Here is a 15,697-nt window from a genome sequence, read left to right as displayed (position 1 = left end):
TTCCCCACAGCTCTCTCCTCTGCAGCCGAGTGCAAACCACACCCACCTCCACAGTACTGTATATTTATGTATCACCGTTTTTATCAATTATAATATAAATAATATTTTCTGACAAAGAAAAGCTCCAATACACACACTAAACTACCTGGTTAACACCAAAGCAAAGAAAAGTTAGCTGGCCAGTCTAATAAGCTAATGACCCAGTTTTTTCTCTCAGGAGTTGGAGACTAAAACAGAATGAAAAGAAGATTGAATATTGGATTTCTATTCCCCTGGTGGCCAGAAACACATCCCCAAATGAATGTAACTGCGTGCCAACAAGTTAGCTAGCCGAAAACATCCTTTCAAGGTAGTAAACGTGGAGGTCTTCTGCCCTCTAGAGGCCTAAAAATCGATTAATGCGGATATTAAGGCCTTGTCACCCTCACAGGTGTTTTCATTTATCTGATTAGACCTCTGCCCATGTCAAAGCTGGGTGTAGCAAAGATGGGAATTACAGTAGCTTAGGTCAACAAAGTCTGAGTGCAAATAGAAATGGCAAAGGTGGAAACTGTCCTGCCCTAACTGATACAACAAAACAGTGTCAGGGAGATGTCAGTTGGTCTTTTTTCACAGCAGACATTTTGACATTCTACCGTAGTGGAAGCACAGGTATGATTAATACAAACTTATGGCTAATTTCCATTTTGCTGCTTTGGTTTCAGGGTCACGGTACTGTGCATGCTGGCTCAATGCCACACTGTCATGGCTTACTGGTTTAGTACACTCATTATTGATACCCACACATGTGCTTAAAAACATCTGCTTGAGTGTGAGTGAGTGATTTTTTCATTTGTTTATGTGCTTTATGTACCTAATATTTTAAACATAAAATAAGAATGTAGTATATGTAAATTAACTAAATAGGCTGAGACTTTTAACAGCTCTTCACTCAATACCCAGTCATCCTCTTTTCTCTGTATGGTGACGTCAAGTTAAACACAGAACCAACCACACTGTTGCTGCCTGTCTCTTTTCATTTATTTACATATACAGTCAAATAATATACAAATGCACAGTGGAAATAGTATTTTCACAGGTATTACATACGTGATATAGCACAGTATTAGTTTGATTTGAGATTATAGTCTTGTTCTCTGGCAATCTTCCTGATGATCAGTTGCACTAAGTCACTCAGTGCAGTAACATTTATTTGTGGTAAGAAACAAATAACATAAAAATGAAACAGGGTGAGCTGAGGCCAAAATGGTTGATGGTGTCCCTGAAGTCTTACAGAAAATCTGTGTTGTAGAGACCAGGGACACAGAGACCAGATGAGAATAGTCATTAAGCAAGTTATAAACTCCTTAACTAAGCCTGTAGCTTCAGGTTCAATAACAGTGCATTTGATGGCAATTTTGCTTTTGTGCTCCAGATGGGCAAAGCCTGCATACTTTTAACTTCAGTCACCCAAAATGCAAATCAGGTTGTGGACTAAACATGCCAGGTGTGCAGCACTGTATTATGACTGAACTGAGTAGTTCCAAGGTCTGAATGTACAGTGGTGTGTTTCCTAGAAGAAAAAAAAGGCACTTCAGGGCAGTAAAAACATTCTGATTACAAGCTAAACTTTCAAGTTCTTTTTAACATTGTCTTTTGTGATACTGTCTTGTTGCGTATCATCCAACGTGGCTTTATGCAGAGTGTGAGCCTTTTGGTACAGCCTTTGCTTCACACTAAACATCAGGGCCTTGGCGAGCTCTCCGTATGTCCTGGGAGAGCAGCTCAGTCCTTTGTAGCACTGACAGGTAAATCTTCTGCTCAGTGTCTTCAGGTCTGCGATGGTCGGTCTCCCTAGGACAAGGTAGCGGTTCTGAACGTGCATGACCCTGAAATTCTCAGGGTTTAGGTGGAGGTAGTGATTGGAGTTGTAGTTTTTTCGGACACAGCGGCCATTCCCTCGACACAGGAAGCTGCTGCACAGCTGGGCGGCTACAGTGACATTGGTAATGTAGAGGTTGAGGGTGGAGGAGAGGTAGGATGAGAGAGCTTCACAAGAAGTCTGAGGAGCAAAGGAAGGAGAGAGGAAGAAGGAACAGGAAGAACAATAAGAGCATTCAAAAGTTAAATTACAGTCTGTATATTCAACTATGTATATAAAATACTGTATGTCTGAAACAGAACATCACAGCAAGACAACAGCCCTGAAATATGTTGACATGTCTACATATTATGATTAAACACATAGTTTGACATTTTACTAAATACTCTAATTGGCTTTCTTAAGAGTTAAATGAAAAGATCAATACCCCTCTCACATCTGTATGTTCAATATGAGGCTGAAGCCAGGGGACTGTTAGCTTAACTTAGCATAAAGACAGAAAAACAAAAAACAAGTTTACACTTTTGTGCTAGACTGTTTTTTGAGGAAGTCACTGCACCCGGCCCAGAAATAACCCAGAAGCTAACTTCAGTAAAACCACAACTTGTTGTTTTTACACTTTCGTTATTTCTACAGCTTTGACAGACAAACTATAACTATAACTATTTTGTTCCCTTTAAATAGAGCTAGACTAGCTGTTTCCCCCTGCTTTCAGTCTTTATGCTTAGCTAAGGTAATTGGCTGCTGGCTCTAGCCTTATATTGAAGAGGCATCTTTAAAAGAATGTTATTTTTACAGATTTGTGTGTAGGTTAAGTAAATAAAGACATTCATTAGCTGAAATTAAATCAAACAGGGCAGGTTTAGGACATAAAAAATTATATATTATCATAGAATCACTATCTAATGCACTGAATAATACAGAGTAAATATGTCTAACCATCTAACTTGAATTTACATCTTTCAGAAGACTTTAAACATCCAGTGAAAGTCACTATCATCAAGCTTTCCTGCAATGGATTAACTAATACTGTTGCACAACCCACCAATCCATCAGTACCTGAGCCACTGAGGTATTGTCAGTCAGTCTCAAATATCATCTAATTGAACACATTGTCTTTGGTCTGACTACCTGCCATCAGTACGCTGTCATGTCTTTCAGTAGTCCAGTGGAGGTCTGCAGTGTGATGTTACCTGGTCATCATAGTCAGCGCTGGCCCCCCACAGCACAGCGCCAGACGCTCCCACGGCTGCACTCTCGCCAATGGTGCTGACCAAGTCTACCTGGACACAAATGGTTAAACATGTTCATTATTGCTTTTGCACAGATTCACAGAAACTGGCACGGGCATTCACAAATGAGACAAACAACAATTATGTGCACATGCATGGAGCAGAGACATTTACTCTGTTCTTATTTCCTGAAAAGGTGAGAAGCGAGGGGTAAGGATTACAGGTGAGGGTCACCACCTGAGCAGGGTGTTGTTACACCAAGAAACCAAACTCCTCTTAAAACTGGACCTCAGGCTGGAAACGCCTCACTGCTGTGGGGAAGAAGTAACCTAAGATGTACCTAATCTAGTCAAGTGTATGGTCGTTTCAAAAATGTCATCTGTTTGAATTGTAGATTTAATTATTGTATTACAGAGTAAGATTAGTTCTCCCAATGACATCTCATGCTTCATACAATTACATAAGACATCTGAGAATGCAGTATTAAACAAATTAACATTTAAATTACCTGGCTGAGGAAGCGTCTGTTCTGGTCGACAAAGACAGGTCGCATGTAAACAAACACGGGTGCAGTAGTGCCACTCCGTCTGGGCAGGGCAGATACTCTCAAAGCTTCCTGCACACGGTTTCTGACCATCAGGGCGGCTCTGGGATTGTCTGCCAGAGAGACCTAAAAACAGTGCAAGGATGCGGGAGAAAAGAAATCTGAGGAAGTTAAATACTGGAAATAATATTTGGGATAACGGTGTAACCAACCTGCAGGTAGGCGGAGGGGTAGAGGGCAGTGCTGGACGCCCACAGCCAGAGCAGCTCATCATTCTGCCTTCTCACCTCCTTGGAGCACTGGCCTGTGTAGTCTGGCTTCTCCCAACCATAATTGTAACAGTTAGGAAATAGATAGAAGCCCCAGTGATAGTTGGGTCTCATAGCTCTGCCTATTGCCAACATCCCTGACATGAAACTTTTAGCTGCTACCTAAAATGGGGGGGGGGGGTGGAGAAGAGTTATTCATAAATATTTAATAGTTGATCAGAACTATATCAATTCTATTATAATTCTTCGCATAGTAAATTCTGACCTGGAACTGTTGTTTGGCTTTCTCTGTGGCCTGCTGCATTGGGAGGAAGTGGTCTGTCTGCATAACATGGGCCACAGATAAAGTCTGGTAGATTTTCTTAGTGCCCCAGTTCCTGTCCCATAGGGGGCGCCATTCCTCCCAGTCTATCACTGCCAAGCCTCGGCTTGTCCTGGATGGAAAGGCAGCAAGATGAAGAAAAGTTTACAGATCAGCCTCAAATGTGTCAAACAACATGATTTTTGAATGTGAGGGAGGCTCACTTGGATGGGATGTAATAGTTAATATCTGCTCTGGCCTTGTTCATACTGGCTTTTAGGTTACTTCTCTGAGGGATGCCGCCATTGAACTGTTTCCCGCTAGAGAGGTCCACATGTGGGTAAAGACCCAAACGGTCAGTGTAGAACAGAGACAGGAACTGGCCTGGGACCTGCAGCAGAAGCATGACAAAGTGAATCAACTTCCCTTTAAATAAGTATGACATGACATTCTGAAGAGGAGGAGCAGGTTTATAACCACCAGTGAAAATGGCCTCCTTCCTCTTTTTTTACTGTCTTGGCATTGTGCAGACCACAAATCCTCATAATAGCTCTAATTAATGCATGATAGCTTTATGTAAAGTAAATGAGCTTCTCAGCAGAGATTTGGAAGGTTACATATTATATTTTGCAGTTTGATCACAGCTTGTGTTTTGCAGCTAATTTAATATTAATAACATAGAGTTTAACTTTAATTTCTAACAGAAAACATTAAAATCTTTGTTCCCTTACCTTAGCAGGTGTGGCCACTCCTTTAAAGGCTGTGGTGTCCAGTGAGATGTTGTATCTGTTACACACCAGATCAGGGATGTTCCAACTAACAATGAAAGGATGGCGCTCGAACAGCGGACCTGTGGTGTGGGGGAGTGAGGAAGGTGGTCGGGGCTGATGAGAGGCCAAGGTTTTGGGAAGAGGGACGGGGGCAAGACGAGGTGGCGATGTTCCAGAGGTTAAAGGCAAGAATGCTGTGGGAAAGGATGACGTTGAAACAGGAGAAAGAAGCTTGTGTGAAGCAGTTTTGGGTGGAGAGGAAGATGGCAAACTTTTTGGAAGGATAGTTGAGTTGGAGGGTGGAAATAGTTTAGTAGTGCGAAGTTTATCAGAAGACACAGGGTAGAGAGTCTTTTTGGACAAATGACATGGAAGGTTTTTGTGCAGAGGTGGTGCTATAGTCTTGAGAGATAAAGCCAGACGTTTGCAGGGGTGAGGCAGCCAACCGGAGATATTAGGGGAAATGTGTTTTAGGAGTTTAGGAGGAAGGTGACATGCAGGGTGACAATAGACTGGATCTGTGCTCAGAGAGGCTTTTTTGCCAAACTGAGGAGAAACTGTTTTTGTAGCAGCTGAGGGTGAGGTTACGAGGAGGTCTCCGGGGGATGTTTGGTCGGCAAGCGCTACTGACATCGCAGAGGGAGCTGACGTTGGTTTCGAGGAATACAGAGCTGTGATAAAGGCTTTTGTCGGAGACGTTGGGCTGATGGTGGAGGTGGATGATTTTAGGAATGCAGGAGTGGTAAACACGGCGGAAATGATGGTTGAGATGGTTGTGTTACCAGCAGGAGGGGTCAGGACAGATAATGAAAGAACAGGCCAGACAGAGATGGTGAGAGCAGGGAGGATAGAGATGGGTAGGGAGGGGAAGACTGATGGGGCGAGTGAGAGAAGCAGCAGCACACAGCTTCTGCTCTTCTGTGTGACTGAAACCATCCTTTCTCCTGGCTGGAGAAAAACAAAATCAAACACCGCAGTCTAATATCCTAAATATGTACATATTGTTAGCCAATGATGCTAAAATGAAACAAGCAAGACAATGCTCCTTTTTTGAGATATTCATAGCACATAGGAATATGTTTTTTTGTATGTAAAGAAGGTCTAGAGCTAAAATTATACATTGACTTTTCTACTTGTCCGATTGGCTCTATGAGTAGTATCTGCAGTCTCTCCTTTTCTCTCATATAATTCAGAGTTTTCTCCCCACACTTCTAATCCAATTTGTCAACCTTTCCGAACACAAACCACAAATCTCTCAAATCTAAGCATTTCTAAACCAAGATGAGGCCACCATGACATTCATAAACCACAATATACCAACTCAAAACTAACTTACAGACATAAAAAGACACCTACCTGGACATGCCTTCAGTAGAACCGCCTCAGCATAAGATGTGTGCACTCGAGCGAAGAGAGTGAGTGTATCCCCACAAAAAGACACTGTCTGATATAGGTAGGGGAGGAGAGGCATGGTGGGCAGAGCTGGGTACAAGGATGCACTCTGCTCTCCGTTGTTTGCCTCACAGAAAACGTCTTGTTTTGATCGCCCTGTGCCAAGTTTGACTTTTGGGAGCAGAGGAGGAAGGCACACATGGGTGTGAGGTTGTGGAGCACGCACTCACGTCCTCATAGTGAAAGACACTGAGTTGGGCATCAGAATAGAGCTTAGACTGTTATTCCACTGGTGCTGATGCTAGCGCTCGTCACCTGGGATGGGATGAACAATCAAATTATAATAATGGAAGGGAATGGGATTTTTATTTTCTCAATAAGATGACATTCATACCTCAATATTTCAAAACTACACACACAGTTGATGTAATCCTCTTTGGACCTAAGACAGCTTGTACAGTAAAAGCAATTATTGTGATTGGGAGGGTGGTGGGTTCAATATTATAGTCATAGTGCAGTAAGGCAGATTAAATATATTCCTTCTCCATAAGGCGACATGTTGAAAAAGAAAAATAGGTCAGATCCAGGACCGCTTTCCACTTTTTTATGCAATATTTATTTGGTAATGCTTTATGCAGCACATTTCTGGCTGCTGTTTCTTTCCCATCAAGGATTCAAGCAAATGGAACTTTTGGAAAAATAATTGCATAATATTAGGCATGCTACCAGTCAGCAGCTAAAATCTTTACATTCTCCCCCAGCAGTTAGGAGACAGGAAGGTTTGACACCTAGGTGCCAAGAGAGGAGTTGTATACAGATACAGGTACATTAATAACAGCACTTTCTATGAGAGTGTAAGTGTTAAACAAATGAGTTCTAGTTTATAGACACATATAACTAAAATATATCTAATAATAGCACTTTTCACCTCCATGTTACAAGTAATTGTACACTGTCTGGGATTTATACATTGGACTGTTTACCCTGTATGTGTTTATGTGTCTGGTCAGGAACATGTAAAACCAAATGGTGGTGGTTATTTCACAAGTTAGTGACACAGTGTGAAAAGTGGGACAGTGACCTTTGACCCTACTAGTTGTTTTTAGGAGAGTGGTGTGTGTTCCTGTTAGAATAATTCTAGAAGTAAACTTTAGTTAAGTAAACAATGTGGTGTTACAGTAGTTACACTATAATTCACGCCCAACACATTCTCGTACTCTGTCCCTTGATACATTATATCCAGAGAAAAGAGAGAGAGGGAATTTTGATGGCAGTTATATTTATTACAAATACAGAAAATACACTAATATTAAAAGACCTGCACATGTTGCACTCCACCACTTCACTATAGACCAGATTAGATTAGATTAGATTAGATTAGATTAGATTAGATTAGATTGGATTGGATTACATTAGATTGGATTACATTAGATTATTGCAGTACTTTCAACTGCTCAATAAAACCAGAAGGTTTTGTGTTAAAGTCTTAAGTTTTAACCATGGATTTATTGGGAGAAAACAAAAATATTTGATATACTGATGCAAGTGTATTCATCCCCCTTCTATCTTTTTCTATCATTCTTGACTGGTAGGCACCCTGCAGTCTGCTGATAGATCAAATCTCAAGCTGAACAGGTATGGTTTACACTTTGAGGAAAAAAAGAAACATGAGACTTCCTTATTCCCAGACATGCATAATAGCTGGTCATTGTCAAGAAATACCACAGCACAGAATCTTAAAGGAAGCTCCAACCAACAAACCCTAAGTACATGTCCACTCACTGCTTTGCATAGCTGTGTGAGCTGCATTGTTTTTCTCCCAAACAATGACACTGTAACACTGCAGCCTCCATTGTTCAGGCAGGAGAACACATGCCAAATTGCCAAATTGCTGCCAAAGAAGAGCAGTAACTCTTCACCTCAAATTCACCAATCTCCTCATTCTTCTAATTGTTTGTTACGATGTATGCAGGTGGAATTATGTACAATAGGGTATTGTGTTTTGGCTAACATGTTAGGCAAATGTAATTTGATACAGTAACCAATGTGCTGAGTGCACCAGCCAGAATCAGTGATGTAATAGCTGGTGTAATGCTGCCATCTTGTGGTTAAACTGTAAAGCTGTGCAGGTTTCAACAAATGCTGTTCAATTAATCTCTATTTCTCAGGTGTTATTGTGTAAGCAGTTCTGTTAATACACATATTTGCCTAAAGGAGGAGTACAACACCAAAAGAAATATGTAACATGTTATAACATAGTGCAGCTGATGGTGTAATCCAGTGACTCCCTTTTTTGGCTTGCGGCCATTTAAAGGGAAGTCTATAAATTATGAGACTTTTAACCAAAGGTTGCTGTTCCCCTTTCAGATTGTTTCATTGTTTCATTCATTTCATAGGAGTCATTAGAGGTCTGAAGAGATAAAGCATCCAGTGTTTTACAATAAAAAAGCAAATATTGGAGAATTTATTTTAAAAAGTAGATGAATTAGGATAGCAGGAACTTTTTATTTGTTTTACTTTCTGTCTTGTTGATCATCTTGTAACCCCTCACATTTACAGTATCTTGTAACTCCTTGAGCGTTCTGTCCCCAGGTTGGGCTCTGACCCTTTTTCTGTGAACCAGTCAGTATGTATGTATGTATTTGTGTATGTTTGTGAACTTTTATAATCATCTAATGCCTAATCTTGCCTCTCTTACTCTCTTACTTGTCTATTTGGTGACCCTGTTGTCATATTTTTAAAAATCCACAGTGTAGGACATGCTGAGGAGATATGAAAAAGGCCAACGTTATTAAATATTCATACAGCAGCCTGTAGGGGATGTCTTCCTCCAGAATTCAAAATATAATATTCATGTTGTCTTCTTCCCTCCTTCTCCTATAACCTCAATTTTCTTTTGTTTGTGGAAAGTGGGTCAAACGAAAGGGTCCCAGAAGGTGTGTCCGCACTGATACAAATAACCCCATACAGTTTTCCATTCCTTAAATACACATTAACATAAACAGACATGAAGCATACGGGCATACCTAAATGAAGCCTTCCCTGCTCATGGTCACACCTTGCACATTCTTGTTCACACTGCTCAGAAATGTCAGTAAGGCCCATCTTAAACAAGCAACAGTATCTGTTCCCAGTTCAGTTTTCTTGTTATTGTGTGAGTAAGTGCATACCAAGCAGTACTGGCGGTTAGTATCACTGAATTTGTCTGAATAGGGCATCTGTGTCCTTCACCTCCATATGTCAGTGGGTGAACAATTTACTTTCTTACTTCCCTGTAATTATCTAGTTACATTATGACAGCCATTGCAAATGTTGGGGGTTTTGCACAGGGAAGTCCACAATACAAGCTGAGAAGTTTAGAAGCCCAACTAATTCAACTAGAAAGTTCTCTTATATTCACTGTAAAGTCGAGGTTTTGTGCCTTGCGAATCAATAGTATCAAAAAAGTAGCTCACTTTCCCTTCCAATTATTTCCCACTCACTGTCCATCTGCTTGTTTCTTCTTTCGTTCACTGCTTCAAAATGCCAATTTTTTCATGTTTCTGCATGAAGTCTTCTTATGACTGCTTGTTCAGGGTGAGTCATCTCTAACATTTCTATACCTCGCTAAACCAAGGCTAGGTGGAGTGATGCTGTGAGTGTCCTGAGGTGTTTCCCTACCCGTTGGGCGGGTTTTTCAAGTTAGACAAAACTCTGCTGAAGAGCAGGGAAATAGGTTGAACCAGGTAGAAGTAATTGGAAGTAAGTGTAAGGGCATGTAGTGGACATGTTAAGTTTACGCTCTAATTAAGTCTGGGTTTTTTTTTTTTTTTTGGAAGATCTTAAAGCATAGATAGGGGTTAGATATTACCAAAACAGTAAGAGAAAGGATATGTAGGTCAATACCATAATCCAAATATACAGAGTATTACATTGCAAAATAAGTTGCTATATCCATATTCATACTAACTAAAATGAAGAATGTATGGACTGTGTTCCGCAGTGTTATTCACAACAGGTTGGGTCTGTCATCTCTGTCAGCTCCACAGGAAGTTTATCTATCACCAAACTGACTGAGCAAGAAAAAGGGGGAAATGGCCTGAGTTTCTGACACACATGACAGTACATACACTCCCATACACCCAAATGACTACATGCATGTTCGTGTGTACGAGCAAGCAAACAGATATAGATGTATACAGATACGCACACAGGAATCTCTGCAATCAAGGTGAAACACTAAACAGCTTTTGCCATGATCAAAACTGTGTAATGATTGGAGAAGACAAGATTTTTTTTTTTAAATGAAAGTCCACAAGAAACCTCTCTATTACGAGTTGACTGACAGCTTGGCTACAATTTTAATGAATTTTGTGCTTGAATAATTTAGCGCCAGGTGACATTTCACACCAGTCTGATGGACTGTGTTTACATTATTTGGCAGTTGACAACATCCATAGTGAAATAAAGGTGGGCAAAGATTAGACATTGAGTAACAAGAGTGGCATTTGAATATGACGTCTACATTGATGATGAATATATGAGAGTCTCACAGTGCTTGTAATCTGGGTCATTAAGATTATAGAAGAGTTTATTTCAAGTGAATCTCTGCATCAATCAAATCAGAATCCCTTTATTCATCAACTACATAAATAATATGACAAGAAATTTTACTTCACAAAGTCTGTTACAGGCGTACATAATTTATACTTTAATAGCTGTATATGTTTGAGCAGCATTGATAGCCATGTCAAATTCCTTGTACATGATGTGCACATAGCAAATCAAAGCACTTTTGATTCCAAACATTCCACACCACAGTGAGTAAATAGAAGCACGGACCTGCTGTCGATGTCTGACATGAAGCTGCTTTATATGTAGGACTGTGCAATATAATTACATCAAAATGTGTACATTTTTTTATTCAAGCAGCGCACATGTGGGCAATAGCAGAAACACTTCTGGAGTGAATTTATCACAAAGGGAAAGTCTTTTCTTTGTACCACCCTCTCAATGACTGCCATCCCGCAAACAACACCCATTTATGAGCCTGACAGAGCATGTTGCAGAGGACTACAAACCCCCTCAGGCTCATTATTAAAATAAGTATGAGCCGTATATGCTGCCCTTGTTCAAGGCTAGTCATAATATAGCCTCTAAATTTGCATGTTTAATTGTTAAGCGCTATTTGAGAAGAGTTCAATGTCAGGTGTGAAAAAAGGAAATGGTTTGTAATAATTGAACACTGTGCTGTACATGAAGAACAATAACGGTGTTTTCGTTTTATGGTACTAGGATTCTGGAGAAACACACAGCAACATACACTTTGAAGCATATGCCTTAACCCTGAGGCTATGTATAGTAACTGGAGCAGTCTTAATTCTACTTCACTTTATTTATAGGCTATTTATAGTTTATTGCAATGAAAGGAGACAACCAGTAGCATTTCAGTTCAGGGGAGGAAACATTTTATATTCCAGGGAGTGTTTATCATGTAGGAAATCGGTCCTGATAACAATTCTGTGTCTGAGCCATGACCCTAACCTCTCTGACTTCAATAAAATAGCACATTATTATCATTAGAGGGAAATGGTAATTTTCCACGGTTCTTTTATGAACTTCTTACAGTGTTCATTTAAAGTGTGAGTCTTATCTTCGAGCGTTAATTCTCACTTCAATAATTCCTCTCACAAGGAGCATTGTATGCTATTATCTTGGCAACTTGGACCTCATTTCTTATCTCCTCCCATTCTGCACTCGCACACATTCCTGTCATAAAAGCCACGGGCGGACAGGACCAGACCATCTCCGTGGAGAGTGAGCTGAGAACTGGAATTTGTAAAGTGGAAAACCCTTCACCGCGGATTTTACCAGAACATACCTGCACATTAAAAATACCTTTTTAATAGACTTCACACCGTTTCCCTTGCTGTTTTTCCCCCTTTGGTGATTATGTGGGACACCGCTGGGAAACGGGCGCCCCCCATTCCCAGATAGTGGACTCGTCCTAACACTGCCATGTTGGATGGATCTGGCTCTGGGCTCTCTGGCGGCCGGACTTCCCAGGAAAGTTTTTACCGATTTCCGTCCTCGCTCAGTCGCTGCAGTTTTCACCTCATTTTAAAGAGGAGCGGGACGTCGCGTTGCTCTCCTAACCCGCACACATTTTGCGGCACCCCACTCACGCAGGCCCCCCGGGATAAAAACCGAACCGGTGCGAGGGGGTCGGAGGAAGGCCACGGATGACCGAGGGATTGTTTATGTATCTTTTTGGCTCCCATATAACGAGTTACAGTCGCTGCATACTTTATACATTGATCACCAATAATGAGCGGACATCCGTCGCAACGGCGGCAAACAAATGTCGGTTCGATACTACTGACACCGCAGGAAAATGAATGCCTTTTCAACCACCTTGGCAGGAAATGCATCGTAAGTTTTTTTTTTCCCCCTCTCCCCCTCCTCTCATTAAATTGTTGTATGATAGCAGGCTAAGAAAAAAAAGAAAATTAAAAAGATAATATAGCTCACTTGCACCGTGTTTGCTGTCTCGAGAGGAGATTAAAGGTGTAACGGTGTGTTTGTGGCCTACAGTTGTTTTTAATGTTGTGATTTTGCAGGTTGTGTGTGTGTGTGTGTTTTCCCTGGGAATCATTTGAGACTTCTAGCTGAAGAAGAGGTTGGTTTGTTTTGACAGCAGAGGCGACGAGGGAGGGCAGGCAGCGGGCGACCATGTCCCGTTTGGGACGGTGACATTTGGGCAAACAACAAGTTTTAATTCCTGCCCTAGGCCTCCTCCTCCTCCTCTTCCTCCTCTTCCTCATGTAGTACGCCTTTAACTTCAACCCTGACACACCTGAAATCACCCAGGAAATCCCGAAAATACCGCTGTCACCTAGCCCCCTCAAACGCACCAAAGCTGCCCCCTTTGCTTTGGCAGAGTGGAGTTAATAGTTATGGAGCTGCGAAAGCCATTAATGGAAAAGCAGGGCAAAGCAATGATTATTTAGGGGTTTTTTGTGTTTTTTTTGCACTGGCATTACATAACAACGCTGAACCTTTCCCGGTTTGTTTTCGGTAAGTGTGTCCACCGAGAAGAATGTGGTGCCGAGGACATGGCGAGCTATAAGTCCTCCTTTTTCTTTTTTTTTTTTTTTTTTTAATGCAAGTCACAAAAATCTTGAGCAGAGAGAGAGAGAGAGCAGTGGGAGTAGCCTGCTGTTACCCAGTGTGGCTGCAGTCAGGATCAGTAGTTGCAATGTCACGACTCAATATTGTGTGAGAGAGACTCATATTACGTAACACGTTCAGCATTCAGCTGACTCATTTTTTTTTTATATGTGTGTCCTCCTTGTGCACCGTGTCTGTAGCTCCACAGATTGTAGCCACATTTTAAGTAAGGCATCTGCAGCTGCATCAACACCCATTACCCAATAAAGCGTATTCTCACATTTCTTCTGCACATTTGCTCTTTTTCCCTCCTCTTCATAATCTTGCAGGACAGGCCATCCTCACCGGCTGCTACATCTGAATGTTAATCAACCGTTTGTGCAGTTTCCGCAGGTATAAATTATATTACCAGAGCATCAGAAGGATGGATGTTCCCATGTGGCTCAACACAGTCAAATACTGCTAGCATTTAGATAGTGGTTAGATTATGGTTATCAATGAAACAGTGTGTTAGACTGAGAAGGAGACCGTGTATAGGCTGATTTTGACAATTATATCATCCCCTTGACTTTAGCTACTCAGTAACTGAGTAGAAAGTCCGTCACCCAGTTATCTCAGCCGGAAAGAATGTGGCACCATCACCTGTTGTAGATAGCTTTTAGAGATAAGATGTGTTGTAACGTCAAGGTGTCAGATTAATAAGTTCAAGTTCTGGACTGTGTTTGTATCGTAATCGACTTCGTTCTCTCTCTTTCTCTTTCTCTTTCTTTGTGGGTGAGTCTGAGAGAAAGTGCATTTAACATCGCAGGTGAGACAAAAGTGTGCAAATCTCTTACATAGTGTAGACTTTCACCAGCCCCTGCTCAGGTTACTTCCCCATAGTGATCATAGTTTCCTTTAATTGTGTGTAGCAAAGGTGCTGCGTCTGAGTGGCAGAGAAATGGCTCTTCCTCTATGTCAGTAGAGCTCACGTCATTGTGGTGAACCAGTCGGGCTGTTGGTGTGCGCGGGGCCTGTGTGTGTGTGTGTTCACATGTTTGCTTTTGGAAAGGCAATATTTCCTGTCCCATGACACAGTATGTCAGGCCCGTACGCGGTCACATGGCGGGATGTCCCGCCTCCGCCCTAACGTGAACACACAGGTTTCTAAAGGCGTGTCCTTCCTCACACCTATGTAACCTGTTTAAAATCCCAGTGACGACGCTCCTTTGGCATTCTCGCAATTGTGTCCCTCTCGGCATGTGACAGAGAACGTGGAATCAGGAACATTCCTCGCAGTCCTCCGCTCTTGTGTGTCTGTAGCACGTCTTTGCATGCAAATAGAGTTTTGGGGGAGAGACGAGAGGAGGGGGGGGGGGATCGGAAGAGACGGACATTGTGTGTCTTCCTGGCCAATCTAATTAGGATGCCCACCACTGATTTAGTGGCTGACTGAGTGCGCGTTATCTGATGTACTTCTTATGCAGAAAAGAGTCACCTTTACTCTTCTTTGTAGCGTCTCCTTTCTAAGATTTATTCAAGCTGTAAAAGGCTTGTTTGTTTTCTAGCTAATTCCTTGAAAGTAGCAGACCTCTCCTTGCCTGTTTTTTCTGCTCGTAGTCTTGGCTGTATAGAGGGAGATTTTATGTCCAGTAGCAATCTAATGGAGTTTATTTTTCTTTAGTATTGTTGCTCTTATAACAAAAACAACAAATGTTTTGTGTTTGTTGCTTGGACAGTGGCTGTGATTTGCCCCAAAAATTGGTCCATTAACCTACAGTGAGGCAAATGTTCATTCAAATCCTCTTCATCTCCTTTGTATTGTGATGAGATCAGATGTCTCTCGAATCCAGAATTTCTCCACAGTGTAACCTGTAGGTCAGGCAGCACTATTTTGCAACAAATATATGTACAGATGTTCAGAAATTCCCATAAATCCACTGCGGGAACGCTGCGTTTGTTGTGGGAATTCAATTGTGAATCTACTTGTATCATGTTTTAGGAATTCCATGCAAGTATTTCAACCTGCATTCTGCTTGTCTGAATAATGCATACACAGAGACACATACAGGTACATGCACAGTGGTCCCACTCACTGGTCTTACTCATTGGTATTCCTTCTGCTGTTTTCACCATCAGCAACACTGTCTGACTGGGCAAAAGGTGGAAAGGGTCCAATTCACAGTGTGTGTGTGTGTGT

At 41.5% G+C, this 15,697-nt stretch overlaps 2 protein-coding genes across 3 annotated transcripts in view; one reads left to right on the top strand and one right to left on the bottom strand.

Annotated features, from left to right (window-relative positions):
• Nucleotides 1-1,603: 1,603 nt before the first annotated feature.
• Nucleotides 1,604-4,613, bottom strand: LOC118340916 (hyaluronidase PH-20-like). Its single transcript, XM_035679083.1, has 6 exons — nt 4,432-4,613; nt 4,172-4,340; nt 3,850-4,068; nt 3,602-3,763; nt 3,055-3,144; nt 1,604-2,041 (listed from the first exon to the last, which is right to left on the bottom strand). The coding sequence occupies exons 1-6, from the start codon at nt 4,611-4,613 to the stop codon at nt 1,604-1,606; spliced, it is 1,260 nt and encodes a 419-aa protein (XP_035534976.1).
• A 7,676-nt stretch (nt 4,614-12,289) lies between these two features.
• Nucleotides 12,290-15,697, top strand: part of waslb (WASP like actin nucleation promoting factor b) — a gene marked incomplete in the record, with an annotated part of 21,562 nt that continues 18,154 nt past the window's right edge. For both annotated transcript variants that reach the window (XM_035675992.1, XM_035675984.1), the window contains 1 exon segment: nt 12,290-12,780. In XM_035675992.1, the coding sequence (XP_035531885.1) occupies nt 12,676-12,780 (105 nt within the window).

Source organism: Morone saxatilis, unplaced genomic scaffold (genome assembly GCF_004916995.1).
Source record: "Morone saxatilis isolate NCDOM2014 unplaced genomic scaffold, NCSU_SB_2.0 Contig10, whole genome shotgun sequence".
Classification (NCBI taxonomy): Eukaryota; Metazoa; Chordata; class Actinopteri; family Moronidae; genus Morone; species Morone saxatilis.
Note: the sequence above shows the minus strand (reverse complement) of the source record. Positions and strands in the feature narration are given on the sequence as shown.